General features: G+C 29.5%; 1 protein-coding gene across 2 annotated transcripts; it reads right to left on the reverse strand.

Moving 5' to 3' along the window:
- Nucleotides 1–876: 876 nt before the first annotated feature.
- LOC107443946 (extracellular serine/threonine protein kinase four-jointed-like) lies at nucleotides 877–18,714 on the reverse strand. 2 transcript variants are annotated; one of them, XM_016057973.3, is made up of 2 exons: nucleotides 16,394–18,714; nucleotides 877–1,242 (listed from the first exon to the last, which is right to left on the reverse strand). In XM_016057973.3, exons 1-2 carry the CDS (start codon nucleotides 17,847–17,849, stop codon nucleotides 1,220–1,222), a joined length of 1,479 nt encoding a protein of 492 aa, XP_015913459.3. In that variant the 5' UTR covers nucleotides 17,850–18,714; the 3' UTR covers nucleotides 877–1,219. The 2 variants fall into 2 exon arrangements, with proteins under 2 accessions (XP_015913459.3, XP_087008681.1); XM_087152555.1 differs by lacking the exon at nucleotides 877–1,242 and adding an exon at nucleotides 10,277–10,688 and having other exon boundaries at nucleotides 16,394–18,697.
- Between the last annotated feature and the right edge of the window lie 503 nt (nucleotides 18,715–19,217).

Raw genomic sequence — 19,217 nt, forward strand, 5'->3', positions numbered from 1 at the left:
ACGATCGCCAGCCCTAGATTTTATTGTGTGTTTCTGTTCTAAGGAAATATCACCAGCACTTTATAATGCACCAAGCAAATTTCAAAAGTCTACAATCTGGTGTCTAATCTGCCTGATATTTTTTTTAGGTTCAGTACATTCTGTGTCAGCTTATATTCCCCCTGCCTGATTGGAAAATAAGAGAATAATTACTCAATCGGGCTGAATTTTCTTAGGTTAATTACAATAACCGCTTAATAAGGCAGTTTTTTCTTCAATTTCTCTACAAGGCTTGAAATAAATCAGGATAATTGAGCAAAAATTATACATTTTTTAAATTGTTCGAAAGTATGTCGACTCACGACAAAAGGCGTCAGGCTGATTAGAAAATGCTTCCAAAATAATCTGTTACATTTCAAAACTGTGGTTTGCATCAATTAGAAACCATACAAACCAATAAATCATTTATTGTTAAATACTTTGGTTACATATTAAAGGAAGAGCTTTTTTAATGTTTTTAAACTACAATTTCAACTGCTTTACGCAAAGCAAAATTTATAAAGACTATTCTTGATAGAAAGTGATTTTTTATAGTCTTTCTTTAAAATCTTTTGAAAATCTAATTTGTTATCTCACTCCGGTTCATATGCTCACAATTGCTAGTAAACTTTATTTGTTAAGTCCTCTAAAAGAACAAATTATGATTCCACAGACGAAAAAAAAAATTGGGAACAGCTTATTTGGAGACTATTTAGGCTAATTCATACATTATTTTTAATTTAATTTGACAAAATGAAAAGTATTTTTTAATGCTTATTTTAATTCTTTACCACATTGATTGATAATTCCAGCGTTATAAGTAATTTTTTGTGATAAAAAGAAAACACAAGAATAATCTGAATTCCAAAATCACATTTATTTGCTCAAAGATTGAAAATAAAAATAGACAATATACAAGGTGGGTGAACCCACTATTCGACTAGGAAAATATAAGCATAAAAATGTATGCTTTTACAATATCAAAAAATATAATACCAATGAATTTAACAAAAATATATTACAGGCATAATTTAAAATAAAGATAATAATTTATCAACATTTTGCTGAGTGGATCACTTTTCTCATTTCAATACATTAAAAAAATAAATTCATTTTTACAAATTTGCACTCTCTTAATTTGCTTTCAGTTGAAAAATGCTAAAAAAAATTACACATCCAAGCCGAATTTCGATAGTCAAATTTAAATGAAATTCTTGACCATTCCTAAAAAAAAAGAAAGCTGGTTCGTCCGTGATTACATTTGTAAAAATAAACTAACTTATAAAAAAAATTTTTCCACTTGAGTAAACAATTTCTGAGAAAGTAATTGAATTGAATATTAAAAAAAATTTGAATTCTAAAAGTGTTTTTAGATAAATAAAATCAGAAACAGAACATTCTGATAAACGAGATTCATCGAAATTTAATGTATTAACAGTTAAAAGTAAATTGATATTTGTAAAGAAATAAAAACATGTGTTATAAAAGAAAAAGCATATTAGACTAATCATACTTATAATTTCGAAACATATTTTATTAACGCTATACAAGTTTTAATTTGTATAATAAATTCTTAGAAACATTTAAAGTTTAAGAGGGTTTCCTTTTTTTCTTCCTTTACTTGATTGTGATAACAGATTTAAATTTTATTTAATATGATTTTTTTCTAATACAGACCGAAAAATGTACATTTGGAGTGAAGCTAAATCCCATTTTGTAAGGTAAAACACTGGCTGAATTTAAAAAAATATTATTCAACCAAAAGTTACTATTGTTATAACGGTATTTAAAGTAGAGGGAGAGAACTTATTTTATATTACATTAATTTATCACAGTAAAAAAAAGAGAGAAACTCTTTTGTCTATTTTTGAAGATATTTTTATACTATTAATTCTTTTTCGCAAAAAAAAATATGCATGGCTACGAAAAATTAATTTTTTATCATTTTTTTAAAATAATCAAATCACAGACAGCTATTTAGTGAAGAATTAATTTAGCAAATGATATTTTAAGAACATAAACAAAGAAATATTAAAGACAATAAATTTTTTGAAGAATTTTTTGAGAATTTTTCAGTTTTTTTTAATATGTAACATATTTTATTAGTTGAAATCTAATCGAGAATATGCTTTTAAAAATATTATACGCGAAATGTTTTCAAATTTATACCGTTTAACTTTGATGTATATATGGAAGAGGGGGATTAGTTTTTTGTCAAAAAAAAAAAAAAAAAAAAAAAAAACTTTATTAAAAATAATGTTCAACTCGAGAAGTAATTTTTTCCAACAATAATTTGAACATTTTACTACATTCTTGTTTACATATGGATTTATTTTAAAAAGTTGATTAATTTTTCAATTAATTTTCTTAAAAGAAGTTTGTTTTTTGTTATCACTGCACGGGGTTAGTGTGGGCAATCCTGATAATTTGCTAAGCTGCCATTTATTACAATTCAGAAAGGTGTATCTAAAGCCAAGATTAAATCAATTTCAATCTAAGTCTTATAGTGAATAATATTGACAGATGTTAATTAAAATACTAATTTGTAATAGAGCATTTCCTTGTAGTAAGAAAGATATTTTGAACGCTAATCAATGCGCTTGAAATGCATTGATTAAAATCTGCAAAGCAGTTATTCAAGTTGATTCATTTGATAAATATTATGACTTTTTTTTTTATCCAAAAATTGAAATATCAACTTTAAATAAGTATTGGGATGCAGTCCTGATAGTTCTAAAAGTCACCGGCAATGGAATAACTATTTTTTTGTGGAAATTTGAGAAATGTTTTTTTTCCAGAAAAAATGAAAGATTTATTATTAGTTTAAATATATCCATCTTTTTTTCTTAAAATTTGAACATTAAAATCTCTAATTCTATAAAGAGCTTCCACTTTACCAACATTATTCACATGTTTTTTATTTTTAAAAAAAACTTGTTCATCACAAAGTAGTTAACTCTTATTGAGTCATTGTTGTCAAAATCTCTCAGTCGATTTATATCGATCTGACATCATTGCAATGTAAAACAAAAAAAAAAAAACTTCAGTTTCTAATTTATGTATGAAAAAATGCACTAAAGCTTTGTCCTCACTAGTCCCACGAAGAACTAGGTTTGTTTATGCCTAATGCTGATTAATGGAAACTATTCAGAGCAAAAGTTAACATTAAAATTTAAAAAAAAAAATTTAAAAAAGGAGGAAGAAAAAAGAAAAGCAGTATTATTCATTACATATTATAACTTTCATTCGAATAAAATGTGTTAATAAAAGAGAAATTTAGAAAGTTACTTTGGCACCTTAAAAAACTTATTTTGCAAATTTCAACTAAAGTATTCACAATGTGCAAGCAAATATTCATGGGATATGAACACAATTTACGATATCTCACAGAAGAGATTTGATTAATAAATAAAAAAGTTATTGAAGGTGTCCTCTTTAGTCCACCCTCCTTTCCCCAAAGGATATATTATATTCAAAATCTTAATCTATTTTCAGTTAAATACACGAGAAAAAAATCAGTCTATTTAGACTAAAAAATATTTGTTTTGGTTTAAAATTAATCTAATATTCTTCGAAAAGAGTTCAAAGAATAAATATTATTTTTCTAATTTTTTTTTGTTTTCTTCAGCATTTTTTCTCAAAGCATTTTATATATCAAAATGCTTTAGGGGGGGAAAGAAACATTTTAAAAATACCATATTCTAACTATCTAAGTATTTACGTTGTTGAACTTTGATGGATATAGGGTAAACTGTAGTTTAAATGTTAGATGCAAATTCCTTTGTATTTCTATAATCATATACGCACATTCCTTTCATTAAAAATTCAGTTCTATTTTTTAAAGCAATATTTGCTATCATTTGTCTTCATGTGTTTCCAGTGGTTGAGAAGCGTGGAGTGAAGAGCGTATCTGTTGTTCTCTTATCCAAATAGTGATAGTGTCAGCTCTTCACTAAGAAGCCCAATTACAGTCTAGTTTTAATAGCACAAAGCAACAATCACATAAATTTCAGCTAATCTTATTCAAAATGAAATTATTTTTAATTTTTTATTTAAAAAAAAACAGCAAATATCACTTAATTTCACAGTTGCTTAATTTCAAAAAAATTAATTTTAAAATGTACTAAAACTAACTTTAAAAAAAAAAAAACATATTTCTCTACGATTTATCTCTTCCCTTTGAAACATTGTCTTATAAGAGGCTTAAAATTTACGATGTTTTGTCATATAACTTTTTAAGAAGTTATTTTAAAAAGGGTGATTCGGTATGTTATTCATAAATCTTCAGTCATTTATTGTAGGTCTCTGCTTTTCTTATTATCCAATATTTCATTATAAATAAACAATATTCCATAACCTATATGAAAATTTTAAAGTTAAGCGAATATCTAACAAAAATAATAGTTATTTCAATGAATATATTAATAGTTATTAATTTCATACGTGTAGTTCATAAAACAGAAATTTTTTTTGTAGTATTTAACAACTTTAAAATTCTTGAAAACTATTTTTAGACTAGAAACTGAAAACCTTCTAAAGATAATAGTAGATATTATATTATTCAAGGTAATAAGTGAAAAGAAGGCAAATTATATTAAATGTTTGACACGATTGATTTCAAAATTCGCTCAATAATATAAAATAAAATTAAATATTTCTAACTGCTTAAACCTCTGTACTTTCGTTTTCTATCAAAATCAACTGCGAAAAAGTGCATACATTCACCTGATTAAAACCAATTCTATTAAAAAATGTGTTCCTTTAAAATTAAATAAAAACGGAACTTTATTAATTAATTCTGGTTTATGAAATATGGAATAAAAAAATTTCATGAATATGGAAATGGCTATATTTCTTTAAAAAGAACACCAACTAAATTTCTTGATTCTCTTAACTTCTCTCAACTTAATTCCTTTAATTTTGTTTACCACAAATAATTATCGATTTACCAAGAACTATATCATCCATTTTCTGCCTAAAATTTGCTTTTCTGCCTAAGTTTGCTAAAACAACAATATTAGTAACTGGTTAATAAAATAGCAGAAAATCTTTCATTCTAACTATTACCGATTGAACAAATTATAAAATGTAGTAGGCCAAAAAAAAAAAAAACTTTTGATCTAAGGATCGGATATTCAATCTCAATGGTTCGAGGGGGTGACTTCAAATATGTTAATTAATATGTGCAGATGATACTTTAAAATACAAAATCAGACACTAAAACGTTCTTTCTCCAAATAAACATAGCTGCTTTTTAACGGGTTTTTATTTCTGACCTCCAAATTATAGGGGGTAGCCGCAATCTAAGAAATACTGTCCCAATAGTTTGAACAGGAGAGAGCTCCAAAGTTTGGTCCCCTTAATGTTGATTTTACTTTTCGCGTATTTCGCTATATCTCGAGAACTTTGTAGCAGAATTGGAAATCTTTCGCACACAATCATAAAATTCGTTTATTCAAAGATAAATTCATGCAACAATACATTTCAATAAGTATTTATTAGTTTTATTATTTATTTAATAATGATCGAAAAAAATTTGATTTGTAAGGAACATAAATCACATCATTTTAAAGAATATAATTTTACATGGCAAAATAAATAAATTTCAAAGTTTCCAGATATTTAAAATTCAATTTCTATTAAACTATTTGGCCAATTGTGCTCAAATTTTGTGTTTTGCTTTGTAAAATTATGTTCTTTAAAATTATGCAAAAAATATTGTGTACCTTGCAATTTAAAATTTTTTCGACCATTAGAAAATAAAATAATAAAATACATAAATATTTACTAAAAGTTATATTTTCCATGGAATTATTTTCGTATAAATGAATTTTCTAATTGCTGTGCAATAATTTTTTAATTCTGTCAAAAATTTCTCGAAATACGCTGGAAAAGAAAATTAACATCCTAACTTTGGAGAGCTCTCCTGACCTAACTATAGGGACCCCAAGAGTGCGGCTGGTGATTGTGACACAAAGTGAAACACCCTAAAAATTTTATTTCCAAAAAATCGATATCAATTTATTTAAGATACATGCTTCGTCTTTAAGATGATTTTTTGCAATTAGATAAATAATTAAATTACCTACAAAGGAAGAATCACGTTCTTACAAGAATCATGATTTTCGATTTTAAAATCACTCGAATATAAATCGTAATATTGAACTTTAATATTGCATGAATTGAAATCGCTGTATTGGATTTTAAAAACGAGAGAATATGAATCGCGACAGTGGTTTTTTAAAAACAAGTGAATACGAATCGCGCTTCATGATTTTCAGATTGCGTGAATACGAATAGCAATGAGTAACTTTTAAATTACGTATCAACACGAAATCGATGTTTGATATTCCAAACATGTGAATACAATATTGGATTTTAAAAATGTTTGAATCTAAAACCCGAAACTGATTTTAAAAACGCGTAAGCACCAATCGCGATAAAGAATTTTTAAATCGCGTTAATTCGAATCTCGATTGTATGATTCGTTAAGAACATGAATACGAATCGCAACGTGGGACTTTTAAATTCGGTTAATACGAAAGTGAATGTTTAATATTGAAATCACGTGAATCCGACCCAATTCCAGATATTCCTAATTTTTCAAACTTGAGCATCCTGGGGGACTCCGCTGGTCTTCTGTTCTATCACCTCAACACTAATTTTAATTCATTTTGATGTTTTTACTCACTTGTATATTCACTTTTAGCGTTTTTATCAACAAAAATAGACGGGAAAGGAAAAAGAAGAGAAAACAATTCTTATCTATTTTTTTTATTGTATTCATATCTTTAATTGTCTTGTTTTATTTTAGATGTTTATATCTTTTAACTACTCATTATGTATTGTAACACATACTGTATTCTCTGTAACTTTGTTGGGGTCTTCAATACTATTGTAATTTGGCTCATTAGAAGGGTGGGCCGTCGGCTTTAAGCACTATATGGCGGCCCTCCCAGCTGTTGGCATATGACTCTTGTATTTTATGTATTTTATGCACTTTTTGCTTTTTATGTTCTTTTCTGTTTTTACTTGGTTTTAATAAACATTTACCCGTATGCCCTGAATTGGGGCAGGTCGGGGTAAATATTTTCATTTTCATATTCCAAATGGAGAAAATCCGCCAAACCATCAAAATCATGCGTATGGGTGATTCTTTTTAAACATGACAATTCGGACCAAAAAATTTCTTCAAATTTAAAGTCTTCAAAATAATCTAATTTTTTTTGTATACTTCTTTAGTTACATTTATTAATATCTTACAGACAGCAGGGTAGTTTATTGACATTTACTCGAGAAAAAAATAAAATAGAAATTCACCAAATCTTGAATGCCAGGAAAATGACATATTACACAGTCCAGTCACATTAATGTGACCACCACCTACCTTCGACGTCAACGTGAAATAACCAATCACAGAAGGCAGGTGGCAGCATATTACAGTAGAGTGTATATAAAGAATGTCCTAGGTCATCGGAAAGCACTTCAAGCGTTGGCGTAATACAAAAACGTAGCAATTTATCCGACGTCCAAAAGGGCATGATTATTGGCTTTCGGGCCAAGTGTGGAAGCATTTCGGAAACGGCTAATTTTGTAAACTGTTCGCGTGCCACCGTGGTGAAAGTATACCGTGAATGGTAAAATGGCACTATTCAAAAGCAGCGGCTCGGCACATGCGGTGCACCACGGGCTATAGATGACAGAGGCGTAGGAAAGCTACGGAGATGCGTTCGGGTGAGTAGACGTGCAATTGTTGAGCAACTGACAGCCCAGATGAACCAAGTGGCTACCAAATGTGTATCCTCAACAACGGTTCAGTGAATGTTGCTGTGCATGGGCCTCCGCTTCAGAAGCCTGGTTAATGCATCTATGCTGACTGTTGTTCATCGGCGACGAAGGCTGGAATTTGCATGCCAGTACCGCAACTGGACGTCCACATAGTGGTGACAGGTGGCTTTTTCCGTTGAATCACATTTTATGCTCCATCGAACAGGTGGACGTTGGCGTATACGGCATGAAACGTCTGAAAGCAAACATCCTGCAACAGTTACCGGAAGGATCCAGGCTGGAGGAGGGAGCATTATGGTTTGGGGAATGTTTTCCTGGCATTCATTGGGTGCACTCATCATTGTGGACAAGTACGCATCTGGCACAAGTACGAATCTGGCCTTGCGGACCATGTCCACCCCTATATGCGAATGATTTTTCCTTAGAATGATGGCATCTACCAGCGGGATAAGGCGAGGTGTCACACAGCTCACAGTGTATGTGCGTGGTACGACGAGCACAAGGATGAGTTTACCGTACTTCCCTGGCCAGCAAACTCACCGGATTTAAACCCAATCGAGAATCTGTGGGACCACCTCCATCGGGTTGCTCGTGCCACATATCCTCAACCGCGTAATCTAGCGCAGCTGGCTATGGCACTGGAGTCGGCATGGCTCAACATTCCAGTGAACACCTTCAGAAACCTATCTGACTCTCTTCCTGCACGTCTCGCAGCCGTCCACTCTGCCAAAGGTGGTTATTCTGGCTTTTGACAGGTGGTCACATTAATGTGACTGGACTGTGTATATTAGAAGTTTAAAAAACAGTCATTTTAAGTTAATAGTAAGTAACTCAACTTAAGCCTTTATGCTAGATGGACCATAAATTGCTTAAATTAATTCTTTTTATCCACTGTAGAAAGAATCAATTTTTTTTGTTGCTGATATGTACAGAATAAAATTGTGTATAATAATCCATCATTAAATAAATAAATAACTTTGATTACATCCAACCTCATTACAATCATACATAAACTCGGTATTGGGTTAATATTTGCTTTTCCTCCTTACAGTATTAAAAGTCAAAAAAAATTTGGTAACACTTCAATGTCCTGGAATTCATAAGCCCGGAAAATGACAGCCAGGATAATGACCAATTCGCCATTTTATGGCATATAACTTTACTTTAATTTAATATTTTGGCCTAAGACGTTTACATTCTGCAGAAAACAACAGGATTTCTTAAAATAACTCAGATAAATCTATGTAGTTTATGTTATTAATGATTTCAAGAAGCCAGAAAAATGACAACACAAAACCCTACTCATCTTGAAGACAAGGGACAGTGAATTGTCATATTTCGTGAGAATCACTCATATAAACGCTTTAGCCCTGGTGTAAACGTCTCGTTAACGGGATTTAGCGAAATTTTTAGATTGTGGAATCCGTTGAAAATTTCGTATGATTATAAGTTTTTGATTAGCTGAAGTCCGAGAACCAACGGTCAAACAAAAACGCGGAATTCCGCGATATTCACTGAAAAATCATATGCCTTGCACTTAATTTTTATACCCAGAAGATTCTTGGATGAAAACCCCAGGATTCCGGGGTGCACCCGGAATAAAATCACGCTACCCCCTATATTTTGGAGGTCGGAAATCAGAATCTGTTAAAAAAAAACAGGTATGTTTAGTCAGATAAAATACGTTTTTGTGTCTGAATTTGTAACTTAAAATATCGCCTGTACTTATTAAATGCAATTTATTTTTCATTTTTTGTTATCTACTCAGCAAACTGCAATTTATATCGCAACAAAGCTACCTCATGTAGGGGCTCCGTGGTAAAGACTACGAATCCAAAGGTTTGGACTTCGAGTCCCGTCCAAGGCCTAAAAGTGGTTTCTGTTTAAAAGTACACTTCCTCTCATTCGTTAGTTAATGTTGTTAGCTTTTCATTTACTAGAATTTTCGATTTCTTTAATGTTCTGTTCGTGAAAGTTCAACAATATTGTGTTCAATATTGCAGTGCAGTTGAATAAAATTTCGAGTTAAGAGTAACATTCTTTGTGTTCTTTTCACGTTAGTATTCCCTCACTTATCTCATCTACGTGACAATGTTGATAAACCATTAATGTGTTTACTTTACGAGTTAAAGCCTAATTAATCGTTATTGCGTGCCAATTTTAAAAACCAAATGGTTGTAGCAAAGGAGGTTATAAACTCACCACCATTTTTGCGTATAAATTTTAAAGAAATAAAATATGAACATTTATTATAAACTTAAAAGCAGTTCTTAATCGTAAAATTAAAAAATTATTAAAAATTACTATAAATTTAAAAGTCATGTTACTGCATAGTAAAGATTAGAAATTGAAAGTGTTCATATAAAATAATTATCCAACCTTTATGAAGTTTATATACTGGATATCTATATAAGGATAAACCATTAAAATCACGTTAAATTAATCAAAATTATTAATATCTTCTAAATGATTTTTTTTTGTTTAAAAGGTTCTGTCCAGAAAAAAACATTTCTTAATAAAACGATTTTTAAATTTTTTAATAATTTCACTTATTTATTAAATTAGCTATATAAAAAATGCAATATTATAAATAAATCAATAGACAAAATAAAAAGTATTAAACTCATATTGAGCCAACTACATCTCATATCTATTTAAAAAAAATTGCTGGATTTCCTTATAAAAACAGCAAAAGCTGTAGTCCATGTTGCTGAACCCTAGACTATTAACTGGAACTTGAGAATACAAAATATGAAGAACGTTTTAAACATAACAGACTCCGAAATCATATCAGAACCAACTTCTTCCAGATCAAAAGGGTTGTTGCAAAGGAAGTTCCTGAGCATCAAGTTCCATCGAGTGAAAATGCAATGAATGGAAATCTAATAATTAAAAATTTTTATTGAATAGAGGAAATAGTGTAGCTGGTATTTTCATCATGAATGGCCGATTTATTTAAAAGTTAAAAGGGTTGTTTTCATGAGATGGGATAAAAATAAAAGTGAAAAACAAAGAAAATTTATATGAAATATAAAAGTGAAAAAAGAAAAAGAAAAAACCAATAAATATCAATTCCAAAAAATTTTTTTCATAAAAATTAAAACACAAGATTATATACATTATTTACTGTGTTCACAAATACTACAGCAACAAAAGCCATCCTTCCAAATCATTGGATTGAAAATAGTGCGCGTCATATATGATTTAAAGGATCGGTTATGGTTTTGGAATTATGGACGGTGTAAACCTCAAGAAAGTAAATAGAAATCTGAAATTGAATTGAGCCAACGAGTGATGAATGAAATTAATTGAAAAATTATCACAAATAAGTTTAGTTTTAAAATTTTCAACTTCCTACGTAAGGTAGATTTTATTGCTGTTTAAATCAAATTACATGAGAAATAACTAATGCGTCTGAGCTCAACTGAAATAGTTTTGCAGACCTCAAATTTGAGGTGCTCACTCAACAAGACTAAGCGTCAGTTGAAAATTTTGAAGTTAAACTTATTCCTAATAATTTGTTGGTCAATTTGAATTTCAGGTCTGCATTTTTTTTTTTGTTGAGGTTTACACTATCCGTACTGCCTAAACCGTAAATCCTTTATTGTTCTCACCACCTTCAATCTTATAATTTAGAAGAATGGTTGCTGTTAATGTGGTTATATTGCTGAGCAACCTTCAAAGACATCGATTTTGCTATTAAGTTTAAAATGTTCATCATATTTTGTATTCTCTAGTTCCAATTAATAGTCATAGCAAAATAGCCTACAGCTTTTACTGTTCGCCATTTTGTTAAAGCGAAGCCCAGCAATTCTTCAAAGAAGTATGTGGTGTTCTTAGCTGCTGATGAGTTATGACACTTTTTATTTTTTAAATTGATTGCATTCTATATCTCACATTTTAGTTTATACATGCTCTAATTTTCGTCGACAACTTATGCTGCGTGTGTTTAGAGTTTAACAGCTTTATTTATTTCAAGTGTTCAAATAAATTATTCCTTATATATATATATATATATATATATATATATATATATATATATATATATATATATATATATATATATATATATATATATATATATATATATATATATATATATATATATATATATATATATATATATATATATATATATATATATATATATATAATCTTGAATTACTATATTAATGTAAGGTGAAACAAATAGTGATGAAATTGAAACATCAGAATCCAAAAACACTCAAATAATGAATTTCGTTAGATTGTTCTAAAGGGCAATAATTAACTTGCTGATGGGCCCTTTATTTAAAGAATATAGTATATTTTTAAAGTTGCATAATGCATTCAGTTTAGCATGAATCTAAAAATCCGGGAAAGCAAAACAAGAGAGAAAAATGTTTATGAAACCCGAAACATTCGTTTGTGCTTGTTTTTACTACAGTATACGATTTGTTTTTCGTTCTAAAAAAAAAAAGAAAGGAAATTAAAAATTTAAACAAAAGTATGAAAATGTTTCCTTTATGGTTTTCACTCAGAAAAGCACTGCGCCGAACATGCAAAATGCGTAGTGTAAACTGTGAATACGAGATCACTGGCAAACTTTCATAAACAATTTTACATCAAGCTTAATATTTTACAAGTATTAAATCTAAAACTGTATTTAAAATAAAAGATAGAAATTCAACTAATATTTCAGAATTATTAGATGAAGAATATTCATTTAAATATAACTATTAATTTAAAGAAATGGAAAATCAGAAAACTGTATGTAAATGCACTAAGAAATAAAGTATGGCCAAAACTACCAGAATACGGTAAAATTTTCCGCACTCTTGGCTCGATGGGAAATCCTAAAAAAAAAAAAAACTCGCATAAAAACCATTTGTTTGGTTAAACTTACTTTTGAGATTTGCATTTTTTTCTAAATGTGTGGTAATATAACTATGATTTAATAACCAAACTCTCTGGTAAATGGTTTAAATACCGTGAGGTTCGTTTTATTAACTAGAGTTATGTTTTATTGCCTAGAGTATTATTTAAATTTGACATGGAAATTTAAATTTAACATAGAAAAAATATAATAAAAGAATGACAGTATTCAATTTTTGATTTAAAAAAATTGATTAAAATTCTAAAATTACGAGAAATTTGCAATAAAGTTTAGTTTTGAAAATATTAATTCGCTTCTTTTAGTAATTAAAAATTACCACTACCTACAGTTTGATCCATTTAATGATTAACTGTGGCCAATAGCAACAATTTGGTCTTTTTAATAGTTGTCAATGGCCAGTACCGGCAATTTGGTCCTTATAGAGAATCGAGTTAATCCTATTAATGGTATTTAACTAGATTGTTCTAATAAAACAGTAATTAAAATTCACAAATTAATATACTTCACTAGTTTAAAATTGCATAAAAGTTTCGATACTATATTGAATCATCGTATTCAGTGCAGAAAAACGGATGAAGGTTTTATTCTTTTAGGGTGATGATGGAATGAAGCATCTAAAATTTTATGCAATTTTAAAGCATTTAAGTTTATTTATTTACGAATTTCAGCGTTGCTCTTTATCTGCCACATAAAGTTTTTTTATCCATCCATTTTTTACCCTTCCAGCATATATAGTAAAACTTTTATTATCCATAACTGAGCCGCAAAATCAAAATTTAAATTTATTTTTACGATATTATCCCATCGTAATGTATTTTTTAATTGTTAAATCTGTTTAAGTTGAGCATTATAAATTTTAGAATAATTTTTAAGTACAAAAGTTAAAATTTTTAAGTACAAAAAATATAAATATTTTTAAATCATTTATTTACATTTCGAATAGTTTTCGATGATAATTGAAATTTTTTCTAATATGTTCCGAATTAAAAAATAAGAGTAAATCAACAAAGGACAGATAATAGAGGTTTCCATCATTGATTTTGATCTTGGATGTCAAATTAAATCAAATTAGTAAAAGCTAAAAAATGCAATCAATTGATTTAAAAAAAATCATTGATTACCCTTAAGGTTTTGAAATGATTAGCGGCACGAAATAACTTTTATCTAAAATAATAAAATATTTCACTTTTTGGTTTAAAGTAATATTTTATAAAATGCTAATTTACTAAAAAACAAGCAAAGCTGCATTTTTTTTTGAAGCATACGTAAATAATGATAAAACTTGCAAATGATAAATAGGGATTGAAAGCTTTTCCTAAAATTTATATTTGTACTTGATTTCACCATTTAATAATATGATACAGTTTTTTGGTCAGTAAATATAAAAATATCGCATTTTTGAGCCTAAAAGTTACACAATGAGAAAAAAAATAGTCAAAACTACCAGAATATGATAAAATGTATCTGTCTCTATGGGAACACCCAAAATCTCGGTAAATTTGACGAAACACTTTGGTAATGATTTTGATAATGTTAGCAATACAATAAAGTTTTATAATATCAAATAAAATTTGGTAAATGCAGTAGAATTTGGTAATTTTATAATGATAACTTGGAGCATGGCATAAGAAATCTTCATTCTGTTAAATTTACTTTTCAAATTTGTATTTTTTATTAAATGTGGGGTAATAAGAACTATAATTTTGCAAACCATAACTTTTGTTAAATCGTTACCATATAAAAGAAAAAATTGCCAAATGAATGGTTCAAGTAGCATAGATTTTTGTTTTACTGACCAAACTTTTTATTTATTTATTTTTTTACCAAAAATGTCATGACCATACGATACGGTAATATTAAACGAATTTTTTTTTCTACGTGTAATTAAGCCATGAATTTAGAAAGGTATTTTCATCAGTATTATGATTCAAACAAATGGATTGTAATTCCTTGTATACCATTTGTATAATCTTCTACTGAAAAAAATACAGAGAGGGCCAAAAAGTTAGTGATTCAATTTTGTACTTCTGCTACAATTGGGCTAATTACATAAGAATATAAATTTAAATATGCTTAAATTTCGATAAATAAAATTATCTAACAGTAATTTAATAACTTGAAAAATAATCAGTGTTTATCTCTTAACCCATCAATATTTAATTTAGAAAATAGATTTAAAACAAAAAAAAAATTTTTATTCTGTTCGTTTTTATTTTCAAAAAAAAAAAAAAAAAAAAAAAAAAAAAAAAAAAAAAAAAAACATGATTTTTTTAACACAATTTTTTAAAATGTAATAAGAGCAGTTAACTCAGGTAAAATTTTGAGAAATTACCTTTACATTTATGAAAAAAACAAACAAGAATTGCTTACAAAACAGTAACATAATTTTTTTTTTTGTTGTTGCTTAAAACTGAAGGAAAATGGCAGAAAAATTTTCAAAATTGGAAAATTTTATGAATGTATCATCAATACCATTTTTGTTTAATAATCACATTTTTGCTTCATTATTATATTTTATTAAAAATTTTGCTTGTTGTTTTCCTCAAAATATTGTAAATATAAATACATAATCAATTGTGTTTTTCACTATGCAGCATTTAAAATATTTAATTTCATTTTATCATACATTTCATGCACTTATATTACATTAATAATGCATTATGAATATAAAATTTTTAAGAGATTGCATTAAGGAATTTTAAGACCTTAGATTTGTGTACGTAGTTTGTTTACTTTGTTCATGTTTAAAATATGTTTAAAACACGTTAAATTAAAAACAGCAGATTAAGACTTTGTAGATATTTTTTCTCTTACTTGAATTACATTAAAAACGTTACTCTTATTATTAAACAAAAATAAAATTTTTAAATAGGGAGGCAGTTTCAAATAATAAAAAATTTTAAAATAAATACAAAACATGGAAAAGTAAACGCTTAAAAATGTTTCAGACCATAATATTATATTTCATTTATTTAAAAAAAATTTTAGCATTTAAAATCAACATTTAAAGTGCATAACGTTGAAATATTTTACAGAATTTAACAAAAATGCGCAATATTCACAAGAAAAAGAGGAAGAAAAAGAAGGAAATAAAAGAAAAGCAATGTTAGTGAAATTTTGAAAAGTGCGATAGGATTTACAAAAATTCAGTAAAAAATTTTCTTCCTGACACAAGCCTAGAAAACTAAATTGAATCATTAAAAAGTATAACATTTGACTCATTATCAATTCGGTAAACTTAGAAAATTTTCAATGAATTTTATTCATGGTCTGAATTCTAGAAAAATTTTAGTTTTATAAGCTTTTGAAATTCAACTGTTTAAGCAATTCGGTGTACCAATAAAAAAAATATACATTCATAAATTTTTATTTAGAATTTAGCTGTTTCTTCTTGTTTTGAGATATTTAACTTCTTGTTTTGAGATAATCCACAAACATTGCATAAAAAAAATTACTAATGTTTTAAATTTGAATTTGGGAATCTTGTCTATTAACAAAAAAGGAAACAGAAATTGGCTTTATATGCTTGAGTCCTTTGGTAAATTATAAATTTCTACAACATTACAATATATACAAATTAATTATATAACTACCGATTTATGTTATCAAACCTGTATTTGCAAGTCCTAAAATGCTTACGAACATAACGTAATCTCTCTTTAAGAGTTTTTAAACTTCTTTCTGGTAAGAAAGGTAACCAATCAGACATACCTGGATCTCTCTCCCCAAATGATGTTTGTAGCAGCATCTCTAAGTTACCTTCATGGAGTCTATCAACAGCTTCAATAGTTTCTTTTTTAAATATGCACAGGCTGTCTAAAAGTGATTTGTGAAAATGGTCATATTTTTCGAGCAGTCTGTATCCATGCAACAGACCTGACTCGTTGTCCAAGAACAGCAGAAGACCATCAGGAGTCTGGAACAAATTGTGCGTGGGCTGATTCATCATCTCAGGATTCCAACGCTCGTTGTACATATTGTTCACAACTCTGTCCAAATTGCCGGTCAGGTAATCGAACACAATCAAATCTGACCACTGTACAAGCATAGAGATGTCTTTCGCGGTTAGATTGAAGACGTCTTCGGTGATAGGATGAAGACGTCGCGTTTCTGTCAAACGAAAATGCCTAGGTATAAAGGCAGGCTGGAGATCTTCCACAAATTGAGTTAGCACAACTGGTCTTTCATAGTTCCATTGTGCTAGTGCTATTTGAGAAGCAGCTGATGACCACCTTTTTGTCCGACCGTCCACTACAGCCAGTGCAGAAGGTGCCAAATTCCTGATGCCCAAAAGGCGGCCTAAATAAAACGAGAAAATCTCTCCCTGGATTTGGTCGTTATTGTGTCTATAACGACAGCATGACTTACCGCCTTCAGCAAGTGTCACGAGTCTGTTTTGCATCCTTCCACATCCTTCTTCAACTTTAAGGACTTCAGTAGAATTAAGGAACCGTTTCCATAATTTGGTGTCATAATCATCGAATCCTTTTGGTACGAATCGCTCAGAAAGAGGAGTCCAAAACACACCATCCACCACATCGTCAACAGGATAAACTTTGGAGGCTTTTTCCAGTGAATTTTTTCGACGTCTGTTATTAAAAAACAAATCAATTGTAGGCTCTATTTTTCTAATGGGTTTCACAAGTAAACTGGAAAACATTGGGAGATCTTTCACCGTCGAATGTTTGGAAATTTTATTCCTTGGAGAACCAGGACCGGATTTTTCAGTTATAGTCTGCAGAGATTTTGACGGCCCGGCGGGGTGCCTGAGTAGGGAGGAGGTAGCCTCCGATGTTAAGTTGCCTCCGGCGACAATCATAGTTTTGATGCCGGCGAACTGTTGCCCTCGCCCTGCAACCAACGGGCGGCGCGCCGATAAATCTGGGGTGTCATTCCCCACATAACCTTTTCCGTCATTTATCAAGGAGCTTAGGGTTCGTTCTGGAATGTTATTCCGGAATGACGAATCAACGTAAATTGGAAGGAACAAAAAACTATATGTGATCGGTATTCCAATTAAAAACCCAGCAATAAATGATACAGAAATGATATAAGTTCTATCAATTTTTTTAGGACTTCCTGAACTCGGAACAATTGTTGAAACTTTCATTTTTAAAGGAGGGATAATCTCGATCTGGCCTGAATGTTTTTCTGACGAATAATCCATGATTCTAAAACATAAAAGAATTTTGCATCATCTGAGACAATCTCTCGTCGAAGTTTTAACAAATGCATAAATAGTATCTCGACGAATTTAATAAATGTGCCGGTCACTAAATCCAATGAAATTTAAATGCAACATTTCTACTTTTGGTAAATATCACGACAGTTATTCTAGGAAAATAATTCAATTATAAATCCTTTAAAGAAAGAACATCTAATCATAATTAAGAATAAATTCCAAACAGACGATAAACAAGCAGACGAATTCCACAATGCTCCTCTCTTCTCGAGAGTTTGCCACAGAATGATGCCTGGTTGATCTGTCATTTCTTGAAATCACGTGCCTCCTCTCGTCAGTTTTCGTTTAGGGGATGGGGGAGAAAAGATAGAATCTTTTTCAGAATGAGAAACGAAGAAGGGGTGTCGAGTGGGAGGTACAGAATCCACCGCACCTGTGATGTTTACAATAACTCCCTCCACAACTCTGGAATTCTCAGGTGATGGGAAAGTGTCTAAAATATTTCATTCAAACGACTTTTTAACTCTGTCATTCTGCGTTTGGGATTGAAGCAACTTATTGTAATCTTAATGCAAACGATTTTTAAATCCAACAATAGAAATCATATTACTTAAGAAAACTTTTTCTCACTCTTATCAAATAAAAGTTCCATTATTTCTGATTTCCTCATTTAAAACCAAAATCACGGAGCAATTTATCAAAGGTAACCTGGAATAACGATGAAGAAAATCGAGAAAAAAAAATTTTCATTTTATCAGTTCTTCTGCTTCGAGACACGGTTGAATTACTTGTTACCAGATAAGCGACAAACTGAAGACTAGTTAGAACTGACAGCTTTTTCCTCAGTTTTGGAGCGAGTATTTTTGTTATAGGGTTTTACTTCTCTTTCATCTCTTGATTTTTCTCTACCTGGCGCCAAAAGTTCGCCAAATTTGGTGATTAATATCATGGGCGCCAAATAAGATTGCGGTTTGTCTGTCTACCTGTTCTGATAAAGATAGATCGTGTTGACTTTTGTTTTATTTGCGATTTTTTTTTTCCCTCTGATTTTCGAGGAGGGGTAAAAAATGAGGCAGGCAAAAGAAAAAATTGTTCTTTAAACGTCTATTGAAAGGTTTTTATGGAATTTGAAATATGAAAATATGATGAATTGCAAATTTGAGCTGACTGAAGAAGGTCGAATGGCCTTTAAGAGCTAAAATTTATCAGCTGTATTCATTTTTCTTCTTCTTTTGTCTCATTAATTACTGCGCCAGTTTTTCTTTTTTATATCGAAACTTCATATGAAAGACTTTAAAATAATCATTCCTTTTTATTTCTATTGTTTTTGTTGGAATCACACATTGCTTCCAA

The sequence above is a fragment of the Parasteatoda tepidariorum genome, chromosome 9 (genome assembly GCF_982258835.1).
Source record: "Parasteatoda tepidariorum strain Cologne lab strain chromosome 9, Ptep-v5.0, whole genome shotgun sequence".
Taxonomy (NCBI): Eukaryota; Metazoa; Arthropoda; class Arachnida; order Araneae; family Theridiidae; genus Parasteatoda; species Parasteatoda tepidariorum.